This window comes from Triturus cristatus, chromosome 5_1 (assembly GCF_964204655.1).
Source record: "Triturus cristatus chromosome 5_1, aTriCri1.1, whole genome shotgun sequence".
NCBI classification, from domain to species: Eukaryota; Metazoa; Chordata; class Amphibia; order Caudata; family Salamandridae; genus Triturus; species Triturus cristatus.
In genome coordinates, this window is record NC_140587.1 from 1,022,496,737 (window position 1) to 1,022,524,298 (window position 27,562).

The following is a 27,562-nucleotide window of genomic DNA, read 5'->3' on the forward strand; positions in this document are numbered from 1 at the left end:
AGACAACTGTGGAGAGTGTGTCCCTCCCTGTTTCTGTATGTAGTACATTGCGGTCATGTTGTCCGTCCGGATCAACACGACCTTGTTGCACAGATGTACTTTGAAAGCCTTCATGGCCAGGAAGATTGCCATCAGTTCCAGAAGGTTGATGTGCATCTTCTTCTGTTGTGTCGTCCATAGTCCCTGCACTGTGTAGTGTAGTACATGAGCTCCCCATCCCTGGAGAGACGCGTCCGCTGTCAGTACTATTTGTGGAACAGGCTCTTGGAACGGTCGCCCCTTGCAAAGGTTTTGTGGATTCCACCAATGCAGAGAGTTGTATGCCCGACCGCTCACCAACACTAGGTCTTTCAACTGTCCTTGAGCCTGATTCCACTGACGTGCTAGGCACTCCTGAAGTGGGCGCATATGTAATCTCGCGTGCGGGACTATGAAGATGCAGGAGGCCATCATGCCTATCAACTGCATAAACACTCGCGCTGGAAGCGAGTGATTGGGTTTGAACTTGGAGATCAGCAGTTGTATGCTGTTGATCCTCACTAAACTTGGCTGAGCTGAGGCCGCCAGAGTGTCTATAGTCGCGCCCAGGTACTGTTGTACGTGTGCGGGCTGGAGATGGGACTTTGGGTAATTTAGTGAGAATCCCAGACTGTGAAGAAGGTGAATGGTGCGGGACATATGGCTTGCACATTGCTGGGCCGACTTCGCTTGAACGAGCCAGTCGTCTAGGTAGGGGTAGACGTGTATATGCTGCCTCCGTAAGTGTGCTGCCACCGTAGCTAGGCACTTCGTGAAAACCCTGGGCGCTGTTGTCACGCCGAAGGGAAGGACTTTGAACTGATAGTGCTGCCCCTGAACAGTAAACCTGAGGTATTTTTTGTGTGAGGGGTGGATGGGTATGTGGAAGTACGCATCCTTGAGGTCCAGTGATGCTAGGAAGTCTCCCTGCTTGAGAAGCGGAAGGACTTGCTGTAGAGTGAGCATGTGAAAGTGCTCTGAAAGAATGTACTGGTTCAGGGGTCTCAGGTCTAATATAGGCCTGAGCGACCCGTCCTTTTTTGGAATTAAGAAGTAGAGGGAGTAAACCCCCGTGCCCTGCTCGTGGATGGGTACGAGCTCGATAGCGCCTTTTAGAAGCATACTTTCTACCTCTTGCTGTAAGAGCGTTAAGTGCTCTGAGGACATAGGACGGTTTCTTGGTGGTATTGTGGGTGGAGTGGAAGTTAACTCCAGACAGTAACCGTGTTTTATAATATCTTTGACCCACCTGTCCGTGGTGATGGAGTTCCACGTGGACAGGAACCGTTGTAGCCTTCCCCCGACAGGTGTTATGTGGTCGGGAGGAAGGGAGAGGGCGTCACTGCTTGTTCTTGGGGGAGGACCTGGTGTTGCCGTAGCCACGTCCTCTGCCCTTGGTACTGGAGCCACGATAGCCACCTCGGGTGTTCTTATCGTAGGTGGTCTGCGTATTACCCTTGTTATATGTTTGTTGTGACCCCTGTCCTCTACCTGCCCCCTTGTTTCCGGGGCGACGAAAGGAGCCGCTCCGAAAGGACTGAGTTTGTAGGGCGCCCATGGACTTTGCAGTGTCCGTGTCCTTTTTTATCTTCTCGAGGGTGGTGTCAACCTCAGGTCCGAACAAAAAGTCGGGGTTGACGGGCTGATTAAGTATATTGTTTTGTACCTCAGGCTTGAATCCTGAGATACGTAGCCAGGCGTGACGTCGTAGGATGACGCTAGTGTTGATGGCCCTGGCAGCCGTGTCTGCAGCGTCTAGTGCACATTTAATGGCAGCATTTGTGAGTAGCTGTCCCTCTCTGATAAGGATTTCTGCACCTTCTTTGTAGGGGTCAGGGAGGTGCTGAAGAAGTTGCTCCAGTGTGTCATAGTGCGCTCTATCGTAGCGAGCGAGGAGCGCTTGAGTGTTAGCTATGCGCCATATGTTTGCAGCTTGTGCGGCAACTCGCTTGCCGGAGGTCTCTAGCACCTTGGACTCTTTGTCCGGGGGAGGAGCGTCACCCGTTGTCTGCGAGTGTGCCCTCTTGCGGGCATTCGCCACAACGATGGAGTCGAGTGGTAATTGGCCTCTGATGTAAGTAGGATCCCCAGGTGCTGATCTGTATTTTTTATCGATCCTGGGGTTTATCACTCGTGCCCTGGTGGGTTCCTTGAAAATGTCAGTGGCTGGCTTGAGGACCCCCTTCAACATTGGCAGAGTCTTTACATGTCTTTCTGAGGATGCAAAGGTGTCCATTAGAAAGTCATCTTCGATGATATCAGAGTGAAGCTGTACATCATGGTTGTTTGCCGCACGTTCAATCAGAGCGTTGAACGCCGCAGTATCCTCTGTGGGTGATGTTTTTGGCCCATATAGTTGTGTGTCCTGTGCATCAAGAGGTGCACTGGGGTCTGCAGGGTCGCCCCAAGTTTGGTCAGGGTCCTGCTGGTCATCAGGGTCCGTGTCCACATGGTAGGGGACTTGTTCATCCAAGTAGTCCCCCAATGCATCCGTGTCGGAGCGTGTGGGGGAGGCCCGGTGTGGATCCTGGTAGGGTGAATAGAAGGGTTCATACAGGAGAGGTTCTGAGTCCACAGGCAGCTTCCTCTTTAGCGGGATCCTGAAAGGTTCCAATGGCGGTTCCGAAGTTATCCTTCGGCCGTGGAGAATCATCCTGCCAGTGTCGGCGTCGATGACGTGTGACGGAGACGGCTCGACAGGTGTAACCGCAGTTTTGGTGACCTGTGTCCTGAGTTGAAACGCCTTCGGGATTGTGGGTGGAGGCAAGCCGAAGGTAATGCTGGTCGGCACCGACGAAACCGCCGGAGCCGAACCGGAACCCGACGGGTCCTGGAGGGCGTCCTTGGATCTGCAGCCTGGCATCGCGCCAGGCCGTACTCGGGGCGCCTTAGAGGTCGTGGCCCCCGCCAGGGTCGTCGAGGCGGCTGCAGATATCTTCTGCGCCCGTGGCGCATCGAGTCGAGGTGCGGAGATCACCGTCGACGTCTTCGACACGTGAGGTTTTGGTGTCGTCGAGGGAGTGCTGCGAGGCGTAGCGGGCGGGACGGCCCTCGGTGTCGGTGGCGTCGACGCCGGTAACCGGGCAGGTTTGTCGGCGCCGATGACCTTCTTCCGTTTGTCGACTCCCATGTCGCCCGTCTCGAGTTCGGCACCGAAGTCTCTCTTGGTGCGGTCGGTGCCGACCCGGTGCGCTGGCGTCGAAGGTGTTGAAGGCCTCGATCCGACTAGCGCCACTTTCAGTTTCGGTTTCGTAGGAACCTGAGCAGCTTTCGGTTTCGGTTTCGTGGAAGGGAAACCAGCTGGCTTAAGCGGTAATGGCTGCCGCTGAACGTCCGAGGCCGGGCCCGAGGGCGGGGCCGAAGGACTGCGTGATAGGTCTCGGGTAAGGCCCGAAGGCGATCCCTCGACCGGAGCCATAGTCTGTGGCGCTGGTGAAATTTCGGTCTGAACAGGTAGGCCTTGTTCATCATCGGAGCTACTCTCTTCGGCTCCTAAGGCCTCCTCGTCGTCTCCTACCTCGGTGTCGTCTTCACCTCTGTGGAAGAGTGACTCGTCGGCCTCGTCCGATCCGGGTTCGTGTTCGTGTTCGGAAACGGGACTGGAGGGTAAGACTTCTACTTCTTCGACGTCGTCAGCCTCGTCGAAGATGTCAGCTGGGGCCGGTGCCGCGTGCTGCACTTCGAGCCTCGCCGCTCGACGATTCCGCAGAGTCTTCTTTGAACGGAACCGGGCACAGGCCATACATGTCGATTCGTCGTGGTCCGGCGAAAGGCATTTGTTGCACACCGGATGGACGTCGATGTGTGGGTACTTCGCATTGCATACCGGACACCTTTTGAATGGCGTCCTGGATTCCATCGTCGAAGTAGAGTCGATGGACAGGCAAATGCGAACAAAGTCGGTGCTGAAAGTTAGTAAACTAACAAAAAGTATCGAAACCCGATCGATAAACAGTACCGACGCGAACTAAAGGCCTTGTGGCCTCGACAAAAGTTTTTCCTAACTTGAGCTAAGATAGCACATCCGAACCCAATGGCGGAAAAAAACAATCTGAGGATGGAGAGGATGCCCATGCGCACTGTAGTCCATGGGAGGAGTCACCTATCCAAGGATACTTCGAAGACTCTTCCAGGACAACAACGTGCAAACATCCGGACCCAACACTAGGCGGCGATCTATGCACAGATATGAATTCAGCAGCCCACATGCCTCGAACATATATATATATACACACACATACATATATATAAATGCATATGCATATATATGTGCATATGTGTGCGTGTAGAGAGAGGTAGAGGTGTAGAGGTAGAGGTTTAGAGGTAGAGAGTAGTAGAGAGAGAGGTAGAGAGTAGTAGAGATAGAGGTAGAGAGTAGAGAGTGAGTAGTAGAGAGAGTAGTAGAGAGTGAGTAGTAGAGAGTAGTGTAGAGTGAGTAGTGCAGAGTGAGTAGTGTAGAGTGAGTAGTAGCGAGTGAGTAGTAGCGAGTGAGTAGTAGCGAGTGAGTAGTAGCGAGTGAGTAGTAGCGAGTGAGTAGTAGCGAGTGAGTAGTAGCGAGTGAGTAGTAGCGAGTGAGTAGTAGCGAGTGAGTAGTAGCGAGTGAGTAGTAGCGAGAGTAGTAGCGAGAGTAGTAGCGAGAGTAGTAGCGAGTAGTAGCGAGTGAATAGTAGAGTAGTTGAGTGAGTAGTAGAGAGTGAGAAGTAGAGAGTGAGTAGTAGAGAGTGAGTAGTAGAGAGAGAGTAGTAGGTAGTAGAGAGTAGTCAGTCAGTGTCAGTCAGTGTTAGTCAGTCAGTGTCAGTCAGTCAGTCAGTGTCAGTCAGTCAGTGTCAGTCAGTATCAGTCAATCAGTGTCAGTCAGTGTCAATCAGACAGTGTCAGTCAGCCAGTGTCAGCTAGGGCAGCTCTGCTGACCTGGTTCTCTCCCTCTAGAGCAGCTCTGCTGACCTGGTTCTCTCCCTCTAGAGCAGCTCTGCTGACCTGGTTCTCTCCCTCTAAAGCTGAATACCAGCAGCAGACTTGCCTGGTGAGCAGTAGCTTTACTACAGTGATCTAATGAGCAATGATGATACTCAGCTTGTGTTTTCATTTAAGGATCACTCTGGAAGCTCTTTGGCTAATTTTCGCCACTGCCTGGTAAACATCGCCTCCTGGATGTCCATCAACAACTTAAAATTGAATGCTGATAAAACGGAGGTCCTATTTTTTAACCAGAAATCTTCCATTCCTCCCAACATCTGGTGGCCATCTGAACTTAATCCTCCCCCGGCGCCAGTTCAAGCTGCCCGTAATTTAGGCTTCCAATTTGACACAGCTCTTTCCTGCAAAACCCAAATTAATAAAGTCTCATCATCCTGCTTTGGAAAACTCCGAATGATTAAAAAAATCATTCCTTTTTTGCCTCTTGAGTCCCGCAGAACAGTAGTCCATGCCTTAATAACGTCCCACTTGGACTACGCAAACAGTCTGTACGTTGGGGCCCCAGCGTACCTCATCAATCGTCTGCAAACAGTGCAGAATTCAGCTGCCAGGCTGATCTGTAACATTCCTTCTCGCCACTCGATTTCACCTTATCTGGCCAAACTGCACTGGTTACCAGTGAGATATCGCATTCAGTTTAAGGCTCTAGTCCTCGCCTTCAGAGCTCTCAATGGCCGAGGCCAAGCATACCTAATGCATAGACTCAGGCTGACTCATGCGACGCGGGATCTGAGATCCAACCATCTTCCCCTTATGTTCTGCCCACGATTCCGTCTGGCACGTACGGGTGGCAGGGCTTTTGCCGTGGCCACCTCCAGATTGTGGAATCTTCTACCGGTGGAACTCAGATTTTTGACATCAGAGCCTCTGTTTCGAAGGAAACTGAAGACCTGGCTCTTCTCTCGCACCTAGCCTCATCGATCCTCTTCAGTTCACCCTCCCGGACCTTTTTATTCTCTTGTTGTCAGCGCCGGGACACCTCCGTCGGGGGTAGCTGAGCGCTTTACAAATTTCTAAATAATAATAATAAATAATAACTAGAGGGCTAACATTCAGAATTAATGGCAAATGTGTGACACATCTGAATGCCTTCTTGATGGAACCAAAGTAAACAAGCATTGAAAATGCAATAGGTCTCGCCCTCGTTTAAGTTAAAGCAATTCTGTTTGTAATTAGGTGGCTTTTTAGCTTTGCATTTATTAGTGTTTTTCAAACTTTCATGTACATAACATGCATATGTATGCATATATGTATGCATGCATTTATATTTATATAGATATGCAGATTATATATATGTATGTATATATATATATATTCACTGAAAAAACCATAGGTTTCACACACGTTATAGTTAGGAATTAGCATTTAAAAAACCTTGCAAATTCACTGAAAAAACCATAGGTTTCACACATGTTATAGTTAGCTGGACATTTTACTGATAAAAAACCATTGAAATTCCCCCGTTATAGTTAGTGCAGGCAACTATAACTCACGCGACCGCAATCCTCTGCTGATGCTAATACTGTATTTAGACACTTATTTGCCCATGTCTTCTTCCATTAAATTTTAGCTATACATATATTACAAATATTTTTTTTTCATAAAGACACATATGTCATCAGCAGAGGATTGCGGTCGCGTGAGTTATAGTTGCCTGCACTAACTATAACGGGGGAATTTCATTGGTTTTTTATGAGTAAAATGTCCAGCTAACTATAACATGTGTGAAACCTATGTTTTTTTCAGTGAATTTGCAAGGTTTTTTAAATGCTAATTCCTAACTATAACGTGTGTGAAACCTATGGTTATTTCAGTGAATTTGCACGGTTTTTTAAATGCTAAGTTAAGTATGTATTATTTTTTTATATATATTTATTTTTCAATAAACTACGTATTAAAAATTTTTACATTTTTTTTATGGTTTTTCACCCCCGCGATTTAAAAAAAAAATTTTTCATGTTTTTTTCTGCCTTCGGGGTCCTTCAGGGACCCCCTGACAAAGGCTAGGGGGTCAGGAACTCTCTACCCTGCCCCCTTTTCACGTTCGCCACCTTCCTTCTCCACTCTCGCACGGAAAACAAACATAATGGCGGCCCACACTTCCTGATTTCGACCGATTCGAACGTTGACTGACATGTAACAACCAATCAGAATTACGCTCGCGCACGTTAGGGTGCGCGCACGGTGCACGGCTATAGATATGTATGTGCTTTTAACTGCAATTTTCTCAGGAACTACTAAACAGATTGACTCCATATATGCAAAAGGCACATCCCTGACCTGAGGACTACCTCTCTGCCAAATTTCAAGTAATTCTGTTCAGCCGTTCGGGCTGTACCTTCGACTAAAGGTCCTATGGGAAAATGCATGGGGAAAACGCGTTTTGGGACCCCCCTTTTTTCTCGGCCCCCGCTTGACGAATCCCCCCCCCCGAGACTTTCAGGGTAGGAGCTGAGCGGAGTGCCCCATTAGTTTTGAAAATTTCGCGAAGATTCGTCAACCGGCGCCAAAGTTATTCAAAATAGAATTTTGAAATTTCCTATGTAAACACGGTCCTAACTATAACTATCTACTGGCGACCGCCAGTAGATAATATATGCATACATATATACACATACATATATATAAATGCATATGCATATATATACATATATATATATATATGTATATAAATGCATATGCATATATATACATATATATATATATATGTGCATATGTGTGCGTGTTGAGAGAGGTAGAGAGGTAGAGGTAGAGAGGTAAAGGTAGAGAGGTAGAGAGTAGTAGAGAGGTAGAGAGTGAGTAGAAGAGAGTGAGTAGAGAGTAGTAGAGAGAGTAGCCGAGAGGGAGTAGAGAGTGAGTAGTAGAGTGAGTAGTAGAGAGTGAGTAGTAGAGCGAGTAGTAGAGTGTAGTAGAGAGTGAGTAGTAGAGAGTGAGTAGTAGAGAGTGAGTAGTAGAGAGTGAGTAGCAGAGAGCGAGAGTAGTAGAGTGAGTAGGAGAGTGAGTAGTAGAGTGAGTAGTAGAGAGTGAGTAGTAGAGTAGTAGAGAGTGAGTAGTAAAGAGTAGTAGAGAGTGAGTAGTAGAGTGAGTAGTAGAGGGTTGTAGAGTGAGTTGTAGAGTGAGTAGTAGAGAGTTAGTAGTAGAGTTAGTAGTAGAGAGAGTAGTAGTGAGTAGTAGAGTGAGTAGTAGAGAGTAGTAGAGAGAGTAGTAGAGAGTGAGTAGTAGAGAGCGAGTAGTAGAGAGCGAGTAGTAGAGAGCGAGTAGTAGAGTGAGTAGTAGAGTGAGTAGTAGAGTAATAGAGAGTGAGTGGTAGAGAGTAGTAGAGTGAGTAGTAGAGTAGTAGAAAGAGTAGTAGAGAGCGAGTAGTAGAGTGAGTAGTAGAGTAGTAGAGAGTGAGTAGTAGAGAGGGAGTAGTAGAGAGTGAGAAGTAGAGAGTGAGAAGTAGAGACTGAGTAGTAGAGAGTAGTAGAGAGTAGTAGAGAGGGAGTAATAAAGAGTGAGTAGTGGAGAGTGAGTAGTGGAGAGTGAGTAGTGGAGAGTGAGTAGTGGAGAGTGAGTAGTGGAGAGTGAGTAGTGGAGAGTGAGTAGTGGAGAGTGAGTAGTGGAGAGTGAGTAGTAGAGAGCGAGTAGTAGAGAGCGAGTAGTAGAGAGCGAGTAGTAGAGAGCGAGTAGTAGAGAGTTAGCAGAGAGAGTAATAGAGAGAGAGTAGTAGAGTGAGTAGTAGAGAGTGAGTGGTAGAGAGTGAGTAGTAGAGCGTGTAGTGGAGAGCGTGTAGTAGAGAGTAGAAGAGAGTAGTAGAGTGAGTAGTAGAGAGTGAGTAGTAGAGAGTGAGTAGTAGAGAGAGTAGCAGAGAGTAGTAGAGAGAGTAGTAGAGAGAGTAGTAGAGAGAGTAGTAGAGAGAGTAGTAGAGAGTGAGTAGTAGAGAGTGAGTGGTAGAGAGTAGTAGAGAATAGTAGAGTGACTAGTAGAGAGTATTAGAGAGTGAGTAGTATAGAGTAGTAGAAGAGAGTATTAGAGAGTGAGTAGTAGAGAGTGAGTAGTAGAGTAGTAGCGAGTTAGTAGAGAGTGAGTAGTAAAGAGAGAGTAGTAGAGAGAGAGTAGTAGAGAGTGAATAGTACAGAGTAGTAGAGAGTGAGTAGTAGAGATTGAGTAGTAGAGAGTGAGTAGTAGAGAGTAGTAGAGTACTGGAGAGTGAGTAGTAGAGAGTAGTAGAGAGTAGTCAGTCAGTGTCAGTCAGTCAGTACCAGTGTCAGTCAGTCACTGGCTGGCCTGGTTCTCTGCCTCTACAGCAGCTCTGCTGACCTGGTTCTCTGGCTCTAGAGCAGCTCTGCTGACCTAGTTCTTAGGCTCTAGAGCAGCTCTGCTGACCTGGTTCTCTGCCTCTACAGCAGCTCTGCTGACCTGGTTCTCTCCCTCTAAAGCAGCTCTACTGACCTGGTTTCTCTGGCTCTACAGCAGCTCTGCTGACCTGGTTCTCTGGTTCTAGAGCAGCTCTGCTGACCTGGTTCTTAGGCGCTAGAGCAGCTCTGCTGACCTGCTTCTCTGGCTCTGAATCAGCTCTGCTGACCTGGTTCTATGGCTCTAAAGCAGCTCTGCTGACCTGGTTCTATGGCTCTAAAGCAAGCTCTGCTGACCTGGTTCTCTTGCTCTAAAGCAGCTCTGCTGACCTGGTTCTCTGGCCTAAGAGCAGCTCTGCTGACCTGGTTCTCTTGCTCTAAAGCAGCTCTGCTGGCCTGGTTTCTCTGGCTCTACAGCAGCTCTGCTGACCTGGTTCTCTGGCTCTAAAGCAGCTCTGCTGACCTGGTTCTCTGGCTCGAAAGCAGCTCTGCTGACCTGGTTCTCTGGCTCTAAAGCAGCTCTGCTGACCTGGTTCTCGCCCTCTAAAGAGCTCTGCTGACCTGGTTATCTGGCTCTAAAGCAGTTCTGCTGACCTGGTTCTCTGCCTCTAGAGCAGCTCTGCTGACCTGGTTCTATGGCTCTAAAGCAGCTCTGCTGAGCTGGTTCTATGGTTCTAAAGCAGCTCTGCTGACCTGGTTCTCTGGCTCTAAAGCAGTTCTGCTGACCTGGTTCTCTCCCTCTAAAGCAGCTCTGCTGACCTGGTTTCTCTGGCTCTACAGCAGCTCTGCTGACCTGGTTCTCGGCCTCTAGAGCAGCTCTGCTGACCTGGTTCTATGGCTCTAAAGCAGCTCTGCTGAGCTGGTTCTATGGCTCTAAAGCAGCTCTGCTGACCTGGTTCTCTGGCTCTAAAGCAGTTCTGCTGACCTGGTTCTCTCCCTCTAAAGCAGCTCTGCTGACCTGGTTTCTCTGGCTCTAGAGCAGCTCTGCTGACCTGGGTCTTTGGTTCTAGAGCAGCTCCGCTGACCTGCTTCTTAGGCTGTAGAACAGCTCTGCTGACCTGGTTCTCTGGCTCTAGAGCAGCTCTGCTGACCTGGTTCTCTGGCTCTGCAACGGACTGCTGACCTGGTTTCTCTAGCTCTACTGCAGCCCTGCTGACCCGGTTCTATGGCTCTAAAGCAGTTCTGCTGACCTGGTTCTCTGGCTCTAGAGCAGCTCTGCTGACCTGGTCCCTTGGCTCTAAAGCAGCTCTGCTGACCTGGTTCTCTGGCTCTAGAGCAGCTCTGCTGACCTGGTTCTCTGCGTTCACGATGCACGCACCCGACTTCGTGAAAATATATTTAAAAATAATGTACGTTTATTATAAGTACAAATATATTATTTTTATGAATATCTTAATCTCTTGCCCTAATATGTATATTAAAGACACATACATATCATTTTGGAACATACATTTTTTTTGCGGGAGTCGCACACCCAGCGCGCCCCAGCATGTATATGAAGGCACGCGGGACACGCCACCGCGCAAGCATTTCGTACCGTAATGCGCATGTGTCGCGAACGCGCGGGAGCAGGAGTAGCGAACTGGTCGCATACCAATCGCGTACATCACGTAATATTAAATGTATATGATGTAACTGAAAAACACGCAGCCGTCGCACACCGTACGCGGCTCCTTCACAACTTTGCTAAAATGGCAGCTAGAATCCGCGCACTCACCATGATGTGTACGCTATGAGTGCGCGACTCCGAAAAAAATTTGGGGAACATTTTAAAAAAAAAAGAAAATAATATAAATATATTAAAATAAAAAATGAAAACAAAAAAATTAATAAATATTTCAGTTTGAATGTTTTTTAAAAAACAAATTGGGCAATTTTCAGAAAAATATATAATGTTAATTAATGAATAAAATATTTATAAATAAACAGTTAAAAAACTGTAGAAAATCAGTACCAAAAAATAGGTATAACTACTATCACACTTTAAAATTAGCATTTAAAAAAACTTTGAAATTCACTGAAAAAAAACATAGGTTTCAGAGACGTTGTAGTTAGAAATTAGCATTTAAAAAAACCTTAGAAATGCACAGAAAAAAAACATAGGTTTCAGGGGTGTTCTAGTTAGCTGGCCATTTCACTCATGCACAAACCATAGAAATTATATGTATATGTATGTATGTATGTATGTATGTATGTATGTATGTATGTATGTATGTATGTATGTATCTCAAAAAAGGGGCCTAGCCACGAGACCAGGCAGCTGCGGGTACGATAGGAGGACCCGCCTGATGCACCTGGGGCAGGAGGCAGCTTCATTTTGAAGCGTGTTGAAATACTCTGAAAAGAGAAAGAACAACGAGAAAAACCCCTAGAAGAGGAGAATGAGGTACACACACAAGGCTCAAGCCGGGTGTGACCTGTGGCGCGTAGGAGACCGTGCCAGAAGGCACAGCACTATAAACCGTCCAACGGTAAGCAAATAGCGTCAGTAGACGTAGGGAGCCCAAGGCAACTCCTACGCCTGCCTGGCGCACAGCGGAGCTACACAATAGCATACAAGTACCCCACCTGGAGTATATCACATCTCCAAGAAAAACAGGGGAACACCTCTTAGGGTAAACCATAGTCAGAGTAAAGAACAGAACAACCTGTGGAACACGGCCACAGGAGGCTTACTGCCAGCCCAAAAACACATAGTCCAACAGGCAGACTTTATATGAAAGGGTAACCACCCCAGGATATGACAACGTGAGACCCGCCAAGTACAGACCTATTGGGGAGGGCGAAAGCCCACAATGAGGCGCCGAACTGCAGAATCGGCGTGGACATCAAACAAAAGGACCCCATCAAAGGGCAGTTCAACAAGGCGCTCCCGGATATTTTCACGGGAAGACGCGATCCCGTAACCAAGCATGGCATCGTAGTGCAACCGAACCAGCCATATGGCAGCCTAAGGAATCCGAGGTATCCAGGGCCAAGCGGATAGTAAATTCCGCCAGATCACGGCCGTCACAGATAAGACGGAGGGGGTCAACACGAGCACACTCAGATGTGGAAGCTAGAAGAGACTCGGCAGAGTCCCAAAGGGCAGTAGTAGCCCGAGCCAAGACACACACTGTATTGAGTGATCGAAGTGCTGCGCTAGTGGAGGTAAAAATATTACGACCCCAAGACTCAAGCCATCTGGACTCCCGGGAGGGAGGAAGCAGCAGCTGAGGCAAGGAAGGAAAAGCAGCTTGCAGAACCAACCCCTGGACGTCTGGATGAACAAATAGGCAAACTGGATCGTTTGGAGCAGGGCGGTGCATGATAGAACGAGCCACCGGATCACCCGATGCCGGCCGAGCCCAGGTGCCCAGAAGGGCATCATAAAGAGAAGCTTTGAAAGGCAGACGCGGCTCTACATTCCCCAAACCATGGTGGAGGACATCCAACAGAGGGTCAACAGGCCGAGGGACCAAAGTGGGCTGCATACTCAGAATGCGGGCGCCCAAGGAGACAACTCTTAGAAATGCCGCACCAGCCTTGGTAGCCCTCCGGGAAGGGGACAACAACTCATCTGTGGGTGAGGGCTGTAAACTGAGCCTCCCACCCCAAGGAGGGCTTCCGATGAATGGAGGATGAGACCAATGTCCAAATGAAGGAAGCCCCATGGACGAATGAGGGGCCTGATGGGGTTCCTGAGGAGGCGGAGAATCCGCCGGAGTCACAAATTCCAAGTGGGGGGAGAGGCATGTTTTGAATGTGACTTCTCACCAATAAGCAACACCCAATCCCTGCACTCCCACCTGGGAGGCAAATATGACACTGCACCTTTGAATAATATACACTTTTGATCATGTCTTACCACCCCAGGCACTGCAAGACTTCAACACAAAACAAACAGCACCTTTTGAAAAGGGGTTTTATTTAACAAAATGCAAAGACTATCATTTTTAGAATAAGGCTTGGGGTTTATTACATGCTACTCTCTAAACAAAGGCTATCTCAGATACCAAATGCATAAGATTCAAATATATGTAGCAAACTTATAATCTAAAAGCATGAATCAATAACTGAGCAAACTATAATGCTGATTAATAAACCAGCAATAACTGATATAAGATAAGATACACTGGACGTCCTGCAAGAGATCAGAAAGAGATATATATATATATATATATACACACACACACACACACACACACACACACACACACACACACACACACACACACACACAGTAGAGGATCACGCTGGATGTGCACCTCCCACACCACAAAGTAAACACCTCAAATGGTCAAAGAACCACACAACTAAATGCATTACCTGATGCATACACTGCCCACTTCTGGCCGGGGGAAGTCTTCACACAGCCGGGGATCAGAGCTCAGCAATCAGGGTTCAATCCGAGATAGACACGTCTGCCCTCGCTCGGAATCCAAACGCCCAAACTCCCAGCCTGCAACCCTCAGCTTTAAACACACTAGACGATTTGTGAAAGACCTCCTCCCACCGCCAGAGGAATTTTACCAGAACTGGCCAAGTTCCAAGCAAGCATCCTCATGGCAGTGAGGAGCTCTCAAGTCTCTTCCTCCATTCACACTTCTTCCAGCCTCTGTCTTGACGAAGCTCTCACAAGGCCTTCCACAGTACACTAAACAAAAACAGTCGCTCAGGAAAACAGCAAGACCTTGAATGTGAATAACCAAACAACTTGCAAGCACTGCTGTGCACACAGCAGCAAGGCAGAGTCAGACATGAGGCCCTGTCAAAGGCAATAGTCAGCACCTATAATTCTCATCCACACAACTTACAAGCACCACTGTGCACACAGAAAAGTTTGAAGCAAGGTAAAGTCAGAAAGCAGGATGACATGAGGCCATGTCAAAGAAAGACAGCAAGATTACAGGACGGAAAGAGAAGCAAGTATATGCAGGACCATCCTACATTAAGGCTAGGGTAAAATAACACACTAAAGTCAGTTAAAATGGTGGTAGTTGGAGGTCATCATAGGGTGCCAAACTACAAGAGTGGCTCTTTCACTACAGAGGCAATGATGGATCCGGCGTTGCCGGACATTGGGGTGACGCCGAACACCCCCCGGAAGCCTCCGGAGAGGAGTCAATGATCCGGCGTCGATGCGGCGCCACGATGTCCTCGGTCGGCGCCGACTTGGCCTCGTCCGGCGCCGACTTGGCATCGTCCAGCGCCGACTCGGCCTCAACCACAATAGGCTCCGGCTCCAAGGAAGGGAACGGTGCCGGAGCAGAGGAGGCAAATCTATGGCGCCAGACCGGCGCCGACCCTGCCTCGACCACAACAGGCTCCGACCCTTAAGTAAGGGACGGAGCCGGGGAGGCAAGGCTTCGGCGCCGAACCGGCACTGGCTCGGCCTCCGAATAGGCAGCCGCCTGACCGGAAGGCTGAGGAGGGCTTGGAGCAAAGCTGCAAGCACCAGCAACCACCTACGACGCCACAGGGAGCCCCACTGGACTATGCGGCGCAGTAGGGGTGCTTTGGGTTGTTGAGGGGGACCTAGCCGGGCCACGCCCTGACGACGCTATATCTCCATCATCCCTAGAGGCAAGGGGCTCAATCGGTGCCGGGGGCAAACCCACCGGCGAGTCCACTGGAGACCCCGCATGTAGTGGAGGGTCCGAGGATGCCCAAGGGAGAGGAGGGGACCCAAGGGAGGCCTGCAAGGCCGTGGCATAGGCCACCATTTGGGTCTGAATCACCCCCACACCAGGGAAAGGCAGATAGTGGAGGGACGACTCCCGGGGGCACACGTCCGGAGAGATCTGGAACTAGTGCCCCCAACAACAGACGGAAGGGAGGTCGAGGACCTCGGTGACATGTGCCGGGACTTACCAGGAAGGGGTGAGCGACGCACATGGGAACCAGATGGCGACCGACGCCGCAAACGGAACCCACTGCCTCCGGGACCTGTCGCCAAAGAGGAGGCCAGGGGCCGTGATGACTCCGACCGGGACAGCTGAGCCGAAAGTAACTTCATCCGGTGCTCCCGCCGGGACTTCAACTTGAGCTGTTGGCAGGCGACGCAATCCATCGAGTCGTGGTGTCTGCCCAGACACCACATGTAGATAAGGTGTGGGTCCGTCGCGGACATTTGCCACGAACAGGAGGTACACGTTTTAAAGCCCTAAGGCATCGCACACTGTTCCAGATGCAAAGGCGTCAAAGGGGGCCTGAAAACAGGCCAGAGGAACCGCTTACTCCGGATCCGTGCTGCACGCGGAAAAGAAGGAAACAGACGTCAGCGCGCTGGGAGGGACTTAACTGACCTCGCTGACATCACGTCCGGGGATGACTTCAGCAGGGTCGTGTGGCGCCGTCCCCCGGCACGCAGAGGTGCTGCTGCAAAATGTTTCCGGATCCAGTCTGATGCCGGGGGATAATTCTAAGTTAAGGATTCTGCGGCTAGATGTCTATCAGATATGGAAGGTTTGGGCATGGCAGCAAAGGGTTTATTTGCCAAGTGGAAATGGCAGTGTAAACTGTACACACCGGCTCTGCAATGGCCGGCCTGAGACATAGTTTGAGGGCTACCTCAGTGGGTGGCACAAGCAGTGCTGCAGGCCCATTAGTAACATTATATTTACAAGCACTGGGCAAATATAGTGCACTTTCACTAGGGACTTAGAAGTAAATTAAATATGCCAATTGGGGATGAACCAATATTACCATGTTTAGGGGAGAGAGCACGAGCACTTTAGCACTGGTTAGCAGTAGTAAAGTGCACAGAATCCTAATACCAGCAAAAACTATGTCAGAAAAGTGGAGGAGGCAGGCAAAACGGTAGGGGAAATGTGAAACCTTAAAATCTGAATCTCTCGTTTTCTAATTTAGCTGTGCTTCATTTATGCTCACCTTTGACCTGTTTTCAGCCGGACTCTATCCTTGACACCACACTTGCATAAACATTAGGTCACGAATCTAAGTTGAGACATTGTAGGCTGCGTAAACATGCAAAGTCAGCACAAAAGAACAGCTGATGACTACACTGTGGGTTTTGTGTGTATTTTAGACAATGATAAAGCCTTAGACAAAGTTTGTTCAGATAAGCCTATCTTGTTATGCAGCTTCAAGACGCGACAGTTACACAAGGCACCAAGGTTGTTGATTCTTACCGATGGTCTCATTTAGGTTTTCTTCCCAAAGCTCTATTTACCTCTGGGCGTTCCTAGTCTGTGATTTTCCCTATATAAACCCATGTAACCATTGTTCAGTGTGTTCTATCCTTGGGTATCTTGATGGTACTTGTTGGATGGAAACCCATTCATGAATGATTGAATAAACTATCCATGGTTTGACTTTGCTCTCCTGTCGATTCCTCCTTACTTGATAAAAACCTGTGGCGAAGTGGTGATTCCCTGCACCAGCAGGTTATTAATTAATCTGCTCCACAGAGAGGCCACCCTAAGGCTGTCAGGTCTAACACATACCATACCATACAAGTACAGGCCACACCATACCATGCCATACAATGACAAGCCATACTATGCAATGACAAGCAATACAATACCATACCATGCTTGACAATGACAGGGCATACCATAGCATACCACACAAACACAGCTCATACCATACTATACAACAGGCATCATCATACCATACCAAATTATACTATAAAATGACAGGGCCATACCATACAATGAAAGACCATAGCATATAGCAAGCCATACCATACTATGCTATACAATGATAGACCATACCATACCAAACTATACAATAACTGTGTGACATTCTAGGCCTCTGCTTCTGTTGCCAGGAGCTTAGGAATGTGTTTATGTAAGAGGCTGTCAGTTGAAGCTGAGCCTCCTCCCTGTCTGCGCTGTTCCTGTGGATGGGATCCTTTTTCCTATGAATAAGCCTTCTTCCAAATATCAATCTGCACAGAGCTTGATTTTACATTTGGCGACGAGGACAGGATGCACTTGGAAAGGATCTCCACACCTTCTACATTAAGCTCTTCCTACTGAGCTCAAGCACCGCTTTCAAAGAATCTTTGGACTACCAATCCACTTTTAGGTACTGTTATATATATAGGCGCTGCGGATTTCACCCCTTGCGTGACTTTTCCACCTGCTAATCGTGATCTTCCCTTGGACTTTTCAGCGTTTCCCCTTAAGGTTACTTTTGTGCGCTTCAGGCAAGATGTGTGGCCCTAAGTTTTGACTTCATCGTCATGCTCACGCATTGTCAATTTTAAAACCATCTTCCCGCCTAACGCTTTTGCGCTTACACGCGCACCTTCTTCAAAACCTTCACTTGGGCTTACCAGCGCCGCAGCCGGCATTGTTTCCTTTTAAAATTGCCTGACGCTCGAGACTCTTGTCTGCTTTCACACTGTGGAACCCGAATTGCTTGGAACCGGAATTCCACCATCTTCTCATTCTGTTTCTGGAGCTCTTCTGTTGTCATCCACACGCTGACGCACTGAAGCTGCTCGTCACGTTGTGTGGCGGCCATCTTAGGTCTCCACAGTGGCTGCAATCCAGAATACATTATTTTGTGAATTTCTTGCACCTGCGTCTCACATCTGTGATATGCACACAAGCTGTCCAGCGGGGTTCCCGGAGCATCGAATCACCTCATTACCTTCTCCAGCTCTAGTGTTTTATGTCAGTGCAACTCAATAGCGTCGTGTTGCTAGGAGACACAACATCGACTCCAATGCAGAGGCATTCCGGCACATTGTTACAGTGATGCGCACACTCCTCTGTGACAATTCGATTACAGTGTGTATCTTTCTCCTGTGACACGCACACACTTGACAATTAAATTAAATTGCATGTCGGCTTGCTTTTCATGTTACAACCTCACCCTGTTTGGATTACAGTCCACAGTTTAGCCTATGACACGCACACACTTGGCTTCTATTTTATTTGCGTGTCTTCTCTGGACTTACACACACACATCCTCAAGAAGACTCACTTCTGGGTTTGCAAAGTGTGTGTTGCTTTTGTGATACGTGCACACTTCTTTATATCCTTTGTTACATATTTCAAGGTCAAACTTTGTTTGAACCAACAGTGATTTTGCAAACTTATACTCCTGTTCAGGTCACACTATTTTTGCTTTCTAATCTGTTTGCAAAATGCAGAATGTGCCTGCGCCACCTTTCTTTCTCTCTAGCCCCGGTGATCCTCCCATATGGTGGCAGAAATGGCACAAAGTTTTCAAAAGGTATGCCAGGGTCTGTGGTTCCTCCTTGAGCGGCTTTACTGCTACATTGTTTAGGGTCAGAGGGCCAAGAGGTCTTTGACCATCTTCCCAAAATACACAAGCCTGATCTAAATGAATTTGAAATTTGTATTGCAAAGTTGGACAAACATTACCTGCCCAAAATCAGTACCATCCTAGAGAGATATCATTTTGGTTGCAGGAGCCAACTTGAAGATGAGTCCATAGAAAATTATATAACCGCTTTGAGAAAACTGGCTTCATCTTGTAAGTTTGGTTCAACCCTAGACAAAAGAATTAGGGACCAATTTTTGTTGGGTTGAATATTGAACGTGTCAGAGAGGAGCTATGGCAGAAAGATGAGCCTTCACTTGAGGCTGTTCTGGTCATTGCTAAAAAGATCGGACATTCCCTCAAGTGTGTAGAGGTCATTAAAAAGAATGGTGATAAGAAAGAAAAAGAATCAGTTCAAGTTGTCAAACAACCTCAAAATGTAGTGACAGATCTTGAGCAAAAGAAACTTGATACGGGAAAAAATAGAAAATTCAATACTTTTCAACCTAAATGTTTTCGCTGTGGAAAATTAGGTCACTTGGCCAACGACAAGCTATGTCGGCTGGAAGGCTAAATGCAGCAATTGTAAGAGGAAGGGTCATTTTGCTGCAGTATGTAAAGGTATACCCTATAAGGGAAGAGTAAATGAAATTTACGAAGAAGAAGATTCTAATGATACAGATGCTGAGGTTGATTGTGGTTACATTCTGCTACAAGTCACTGGCAATTGTGATGGTAAGAATGGTCCCATAGAGGAGGTCTTGGTGCAAGGTGAAAGTACATCTCTCTTGTTTGACTCTGGTGCTAAGATCACCATAGTTTCAAAAGAGTTCTATGTCAAGAAAATCAAGCACAAAATAAAATGTGCCCTCTTGACATTACACCGCGTGCTTATGGGGGCGAACCCATTAAGCTGTTAGTTTATTTTTGTGGCCCTTTAGAATACAAGAACAGAATGATCAATGCCAACATGTACATTTCACAAAAAGGGGACAGCATATTAAGCTGGTTCCACCAGAGAGATCTTGGTGTAATCCTGGATCCCAATGCTTTGCCCCCTATTAGATTAAGAGAAAATTTCAACGCAAACTTAATCTCTTCTGTGGGAAGTGACTCCTCTGAGGATTTCATGCAAATGTTGAAAGTAAAGTTTCCTCAAGTTTTTTTACAAAACCTTGGGCTGTTTGAGAAATTATGTGCATCACATTCGGCTGGTTGAGGATGCCAAACCTGTGTGCAGCAAGGTGAGCAATGTCCCCATTGCAGTGCGTGAGCAAGTGTAAAGTGAATTAGAACGTCTGAAAGCAGACAGCATAATTGAGGAGGTGAAAGCCACACCTTGGCTTGCCCCAATGATGGGCGCTAAGAAGGCTGATGGCTCCTTAAGTTTGTGTGTGGACCTGAGAGAATTGAACAAACATGTTGTGGTAGATCGCTACCCCTTGCCGAAGATCGCAGATATGTTGATGTTACTTCAAGGTGCCAAGGTCTTTATAACCATTGATCTGAAATCTGTTTATCATCAGATTAAATTGAGTGAAGATTTGAAAGACCTCACGGCTTTCGTGACTCCATTCGGCACCTTTCACTTTGCCAGGCTTCCTTTCAGCCTGGTGTCAGCGGCTTCGGTGTTTCAGCGAGCCTTAGAGAATGTGTTAAAAAATCTCATCGGTGTAAGGGTATGTCAAGATGATATATTAATCTTTGGAGGGGACAATAGAGAGCATGATGAGCGGGTTTTGGAAGTTTTGAGAAGACTCAATGACCATAATCTGACAGTTAAAATTGAGAAGTGCAAATTCAGGAGAGAATCTATTGATTATCTAGGTCACTCCATTTCTGCGGGTGGTGTCATGCCCAAGGTGGATCTCGTTGATACTTTTCGCAAACTGCATTCGCCCGCCAATAAGGAGGAATTGATGAGTTTTTGTTAGGGATGGCGGAGTATTATAGCAAGTTTGTTCAGGGCTTTGCCTCTCTGTGTGTGAAGATGAGGGCACTGCTACACAAAGAGTGTGAATTTGTGTGGGACCAGGTGTGTGAGGATGAGTTTTGCAATCTCAAGGAGAGATTGAACGCTGCGCCTAAATTAAGTTGTTTTGATCCCAACAAGACATCATATTTGATAACTGATGCTAGCATTAAGGGTCTTGGTGCAGTTCTACTACAAAAGAACCAAGGACAGGATGACAATCTTGTTTTTGTCATGAAGTCTTCGAGGGGCTGATTCGAGATATTCTGTCATAGAAAGAGAAGCCCTTGCTGTATTTTGGTCCATAAAGAAACTCAAAAACCTTGTTGGGCAGTCTGTTCGAAGTCAGGACTGACCACAAGCCTTTGTGTGAAATCTTTTTAAAAAGGGGCATCGATGCGGTGTCTAGTAGGATCACCAAGTGGGTTGTGGCGCTACAGTATTATGATTTTGAGATCAAGTACCTGCCTGGAGTGGAGAATAAGGTCGCTGATGCATTGTCACGTTTGGTTGATGGTGGTGAGCAAGGTTCTTCTGATGATTGTGAACAAAAGACGAGGACATGGTTTGTTACATTGAGGGTGAGAGTATTACCCGACAAAGGTGGTTTGAGGCTTTAAGCACTGACAATGTGTTGCTCAAAGTTTTGGAACGTGTCAAGGCTGGTTGATAGACCAAACCCAAAAGCGAGGATGAGTTAGAAAAATGTTGGCATGTCAGGGATGAGCTTTCTGAGCACAGTGGTCTACTTGTTAGGGGTTTGAGGTTAGTTCCTCCGTCTACCCTCAGACAAGAGCTCGTTACTTTGGCCCATACAGGACATCAGGGGATGTCAAAAACCAAGGAAAGGCTGAGGTTGTCCTATAGGTGGCCTGGAATGGATTTGAAGGTAGAGCACATTATCCGGGATTGTGTGCAGTGTGCCTTGAGCGAGAGGGTAGTCAAGCCAAAGGTCCAATCGATGATCATACGAGATCTCCCTGATGGTCCTTGGAAAGAAGTCGGACTGGATATTGTTGGCCCCGTTCGTTCCTTGGGCTCTGAGTGGTATGTTCTGGTATACTTGTTCTCCAGATGGCCAGAGATAGCTGTTATACGTGGCATAGAAACTAAGCATATTATGCCATATTAACTGACAATGGCGTTCAGTTTGTTTCCAGAGAAATGGAGCAGTTCCTCGTTCAACATGGCTTCAAGCACAAGAAGTGTGCCTTATACCATCCTGAAACCAACGGAATGGTGGAACGCTTCAATCATGCTCTTAAAGAAACCATTGAGTTGGCTAAATCCACTGGGTTGGACTGGCGTAATGAAATCTTCAAGAAGGTTGAGATTTATAGATTGCCTCCCCATGACTAACAAAACCCCCTTTGAGCTTTTCAGGGCTAGACGTCCCAACACGCTAATGGCTCCTACATGGGTGAATGATTTACAGAACGCTTGGGGTGCAAACTGTGATGAGCATGATTGAAAACTGACTGAGTCAAGAAAAATAGTAGCTTATAAGGAGCTTTATGAACAGAGAAAGAGTGTGAAGGAGACTACTGTGAAAGTGGGGGATTGGGTCCTAATTAAAAATCTTTGTAGAAGAAGCTCTTCTACGGCATTTCTGAAACCTTTGCAGGTTATCAAGATCTTTAATAATGCTGTCAAGACTGCCAAACACCGCATTTGGAACCTGAACAGAGTGGTTGTAGTCAGAGATGATCTGGTACCTTTTCATAAGCTGTACAGAGATTCCGGGCCCTGGCTCTTCTAGCAGCTTTAGTGGTTCAAAGGTCTCTCCTGCAGGTTTCAAGGGCTCTAATAGCTCTTGTGGTTCAAATAACTCTCCTGGAAGTTCAGAGGGCTCTCTCAGAGCTTCAGGCACCATTCGTAGGTCCAAAAGAGTGCCTTCTTCTCCGACGTACTTAAAGGATTATGTATAGTGAATTTCTTGCTTATGTAGCGTGAATCTCCTCTTTATGTTTCACTATTGTTTTTCTCATATTGTATATCGTTTATGGTTTTAGTCTGTTTTGTAAAGGAAGGAGATGTGTGGCATTCTAGGCCTCTGCTCCTGTTGCCAGGAGCTTTGGAATGTGTTTATGTACGAGGCTGTCAGTTGAAGCTGAGCCTCCTCCCTGTCTACGCTGTTCCTGTGGATGGGATCCTTTTTCCTATGAATAAACCTTCTTCCAAATATCAATCTGCACAGAGCTTTATATTACAAACAGGCCATACCAATTCCATTATATAATAGCACCAATTATTTGAGGCAGCTTGTTCATCTTGGGAATCAACCATAGCTTCTGGATTTACACAGTAAAATATTAAAAACAAGTGAACTCCTATTCGGGAGACTGCCAAACAGACGTCAAAGTGGTATATTGACTAAGAAAGAAGAATAAACAACTTACCACCCATAATTTAAATCTCTCTGTCTCTCTCGAAAGGAGGATGCTTTACAGTGAAAAAAAGCTTTCTTCATATATACTGGTTTGATTACGCAATAGGATCAAATTATGAAGCAGCTATGACAATTGTGCATTGCACGAAATGGCAAATTAGGTCACAATTTCTGTGACATAATCTAACTATCGTGACTTTTTATCAAAATCATGCATCAATCGAAAAACGATGTTAATGCTTCAGACAAGCACAGGCAGAGTCAACAGTTTGGGCCTTCCAAACCTGCAAAGGTGTTTTCAATGCATTTCTTTTCTTGCAAGTAATAGCAATGCAAAATTGTCGTGGTCTAAAGAAAAAAAAAACATTGCAGCGGGTGGCCACAACATAAGGCACAATGTGCAGTAAAAATATAACAAAAGTGAAGAACTGGACCGCCAGCGAACTCACTGAAATAAACTACTTTTTAAGCAGCTGTGCACATGCGATCAGACAAAATGCTGTAGGCTGCAGTGCAAGACACCCAATTGCTTAAACCGGCAAACCAACTGACCCATGTGAGAGGCTGCGGTGGGAAGAAGCAAAACTTAAATGACACATTAATAGAACAGTGGATAAAAAAGGCTGATCCAAAGCCCATCTATGAAAGTATAAATGTATGTGTTATCACATTTTGATTACATGAGACAAGCGACACAATTAAAGATGTGTGTAAATCTATCGCAAATGAGTAGACAATTTTCAGAAATCTACTCAAATTATTAACGATTTTGTCATGACTGAAAGCACAAACCATTGTTTATCAAGACTGTACCTTTCTAACTCCCATCAGAAAATATTGGTGTAAAACTTTGACAATGCTGCAAACATAAAAAATATATTTGCTGTTCACGTTGTGTGATTTCTGAAATCAAGAAGCAGCATTTCTAGTCCTGTGCCTTAGCTACAATCCAAGGGAGTAAAACAACTACACAATAAATCAATAGTAATGGATAAAGGAAAAAATAAACAATGTGAAGGATCAGTGGTGTTGTGGAGGACAAAAACTCATACGCCGCAAAATCAATGGTATTGCAGTTGCACTTACAAATCAAAGATTCAGTACATGTCCGGTAAAAATATATATACGTTATTTGTTACATGAAAAACAGTACGCTTTGACACAATATGTGATGCAAACGTTAATGTATTCAGGTTCATTGTTTACCTTCTCAGCATCTTGCTCAAAAAGCCTGAGCTGAAAACATTGGTCTAGTTTCAACTTTCTCATGTGCCACATCTGATGCAGATGCTGTCGAGTGGAGTGCAGCCTGTCCAGCATAGTGGAAACCTTGGGCAAGAGGTTCTGCAAGTCAGCATTTCCAGTTCCAGAATTATTTTTGGGAAAACATTCACTGCTCTGTATTCGCTGCAACAACTTCTGACCGTCTAAGTCAAGGTCCTCAATAGGCGCTTTGATCACCTTCTTCTTGAGCTGTGAGTGCTCCTCGATCATATTTCGTGCCCCTTCAAGGTCCTGAGGTAAATCCTTCTTTGCAAGGATCTCTTGCAAGTCCTCCAATCTGGACAACATGTTGGTTGTATTGCTTATGTAGTCCTCAAAGGCTAATCTGATTTCAATCCACTCCTCGTGGTCGTACTCCAAACATCCTTCAAACTCCGGAGTAAGCTGAGAAGGGTCAACTACTTTGGCGAGGCCTTCTAAAGACACCATGGTGGTCTGCAAACGAGAATATTAATATTATTTGTCAATGTACTATGTATACATGTTAAGTACAAGACGTCAAGTAAAAAAATACCACTTTTCAACATGAGTGTATGCTGCCTCTAACTTACTTAAAAGAAAAGAAAATTATTAATTGTTCAAGTACCAAAACGTTCCTGATGAGCCCAACTGCCACAGCATTATTTTACGAATAACGGTGAAAAACTGGTGCTGGGCAGAAAAGTGAAAATGTCAAGTTAAAAAGAACCGTTGAAAATTAATATGTTACCAGTCACCAGCACCGTACAAAATTCCCATTTACCTGAAAGAAGCAGAATTCACCGGAATTAAACGCTGCTAAACCAGAACTTGTGGTGAAGGTAGGCAAACATCTTGAAAATTCAAATTAATAATGTGGCTACATTCAGAAGCATGGACCTTTGGATTATGTGCATTTATATCTTGGGGAAAGGATTCTAAAGTAGAGTTGGGAGCGGGCGGGGATAAAACCTAGGGTGACCTCAGAGGCCCTGCGGCGATAGGGGCAGGGTGAGCCTGAGGTCCGATGTGCCCGAGCCTCGCAGTGACACCCCAATCCCCCCCCCCGCCTACCTTCACTATCAAATAACTGCCCTCTGCGCTAAAATACTACTGGACTGGTCGGGATCCTGGCTGTGTGTGCAGGCCCAGGGTGCCCGGAGCGCGCACTGGCAGCGGAGGGCCGGCAGACTACAGAAGTTGTGTGAGGTGAGCGCAGGGATATGCTAAGGATTTGGAGGGCCCTGGGCCAAACGTTTTTTCGGTGCCCCGTCAGGAACATATATGGATTTATGATCCAGTTACATCTCTTTCACACCCTCTTTGGCCAAGTCACTGACAGTGCACAAGCACGCTAGTCCAAAATCACAATGTGTTTACATCTACTATTAAGGGATAGTAATGTGGTTTTCAATATTGTAACACAGCACCAGCTCGCTAATATTACTACAAATAATCTCTGTACCCCCGCATCCATGAGAGGACCTGTTTTGATCTAAAACAATCTTTTTTTTATGGATGTTGCATGAAACAAACACAATTGTCTGAAACATTTCTGCAATAGGCTCTCACACATTCAAATAAATTAATGGAAAATACTATTTAGAACAATCTGTTTAAGAATTGTTCAAGTACATCAAGGCAAGACTCTGGCAGGGGGCACCCAGGAAGGCGGGGGCCCTAGGCCAGAGCCCACTTTGCCCATGCCTTAAAACGTGCATGGGTGAGCGGCTGCCAGGCGGATCGGAGGCGCCGGGGGAGATATTCAGCCCTCCATCCCCACCGGCACGCATACAAACTTGGTTAAGCAGCAGGCGGTGCCAAACTAGCGGGTGAGGGGCCCTGCTGTAGGGTGACCAGATCTTGATAACTAAAAACTGGAACATTTTGGAAAAAGAGAAGAAAGACTACAATTTTTCGGCGACAGCGGCGCAGAACGACAACAATCATCACCATAGGATCACAGAAAATGCATTAATAAAATAAATAAAATGTAATTTTAGAAGCAACATCATACCAATTACATTGCTTAGTTATAACAGCTGCTAGTTAGCACAGCTTTAGAACAACGAAAAAATGAGCTTCTCACTGTTTTCAGTAGACCCCTCAAAAATCCGGGACATGAGCCAAAATTGCTGAAATATGCTGGGACAATTGGTGAAAAACCGGGACTGTTCGGGCAAATCTGCAACGTCTGGTCACCCTACCCTGCAGGACCTCTTATGGCCTACTTGATTGGCGGCGAGGGATTGAGCTGCAGAGTACCCGGGACAGCGTAGGCTTCAAATATTTGTATCCACTGGGGCACTTCTGGCGTTAATCCTTGGAGCTTCATCCTGCCTACTGCTCCTTAGCCGACATTGCCCTGCATTCGCCGACCAGTGCAGTTGACTGTGGGATCAAAAGACACACAATTGATGGACGGAATGCAGAACAAATCAAAACATACACCCCCAGTCAAGAGATCTGGGTTAAATTCATCATTTGTTTGCTCACCATGCCACCCCAGTTTATACCTGGCCATATGCAAATCAGTCCTGAACCTGTGCCTCATGGGAACAGTCCAGCCCGAACTGCCAAGCTAGGTCCTCCCTGGACCGGAAACAACCATCCTAGGACCTGTTCCGGGGTTTCACTCCTCATCAAAAAAACGATGGATATAGGCCCAGATCTCTGTACTGGGGTGAATGTATGGCATTGTTCTGCATTTTGTCCATCAGTTGTTCTTTTTGCATTTGTCACCCCGAGTGGGACGGGTATGCCCAGATGTGGGTTCCGTGCTCTCCATTTCACTGTAATCAAGCTATCCTGGCTGATGAGGGGTGAAACCCCAAAACTGGTCCTAGGATGCTTGTTTCCAGTCCAGGGATGACCTGGCCTTACACTTCGGGCTGGACTCTTCCCATTGGGTGCAGGGTCAAGACTGATTTGCATATGGCTAGGTACAAACTTGAATGGCATGGTGAGCAAAAAAACTATGGATTTAGGCCCAGATATCTGTACTGGGGTGAAGTCATTGAAAGACCTTGCTCTGCATTCTGTCCATCAATTGTTCTTTTTGCATTTGTCACCTGAGTGGGATGGGTATGCCCAGACGTGGGCCCCGGGCTCTCCATGCCACTGGAGTCTAGTTATCCTGGTTGATGAGGGGTGAAACCCCAAAACCGGTCCTAAGATTCTTGTTTCCAGTTCAGGGATGACCAATAAAATCACCATAAGGGTTGTCTGGATTGGTGCAAGATGCCCACTTACATAAGTGTACACCAAATACCAAGTCAGCTTCTCACAATTTTCAACCATTTCAAGTCTTCAGTACAAGTGCTAGTGATTCCCAGGTTGGACTATGGAAGCACAACCCTCTGCGGCTTGCAGAGATCCACATCGGCT

At 46.7% G+C, this 27,562-nt stretch overlaps 1 protein-coding gene across 2 annotated transcripts in view; it reads right to left on the bottom strand.

Moving 5' to 3' along the window:
* TRIO (trio Rho guanine nucleotide exchange factor) overlaps positions 1–27,562 on the bottom strand; it is a 4,621,980-nt gene that overhangs the window by 4,277,852 nt on the left and 316,566 nt on the right. For both annotated transcript variants that reach the window (XM_085606120.1, XM_085606121.1), the window contains exon 5: positions 24,140–24,652. In XM_085606120.1, the coding sequence (XP_085462246.1) occupies positions 24,140–24,652 (513 nt within the window). The remainder of the gene's footprint in view (positions 1–24,139; positions 24,653–27,562) is intronic.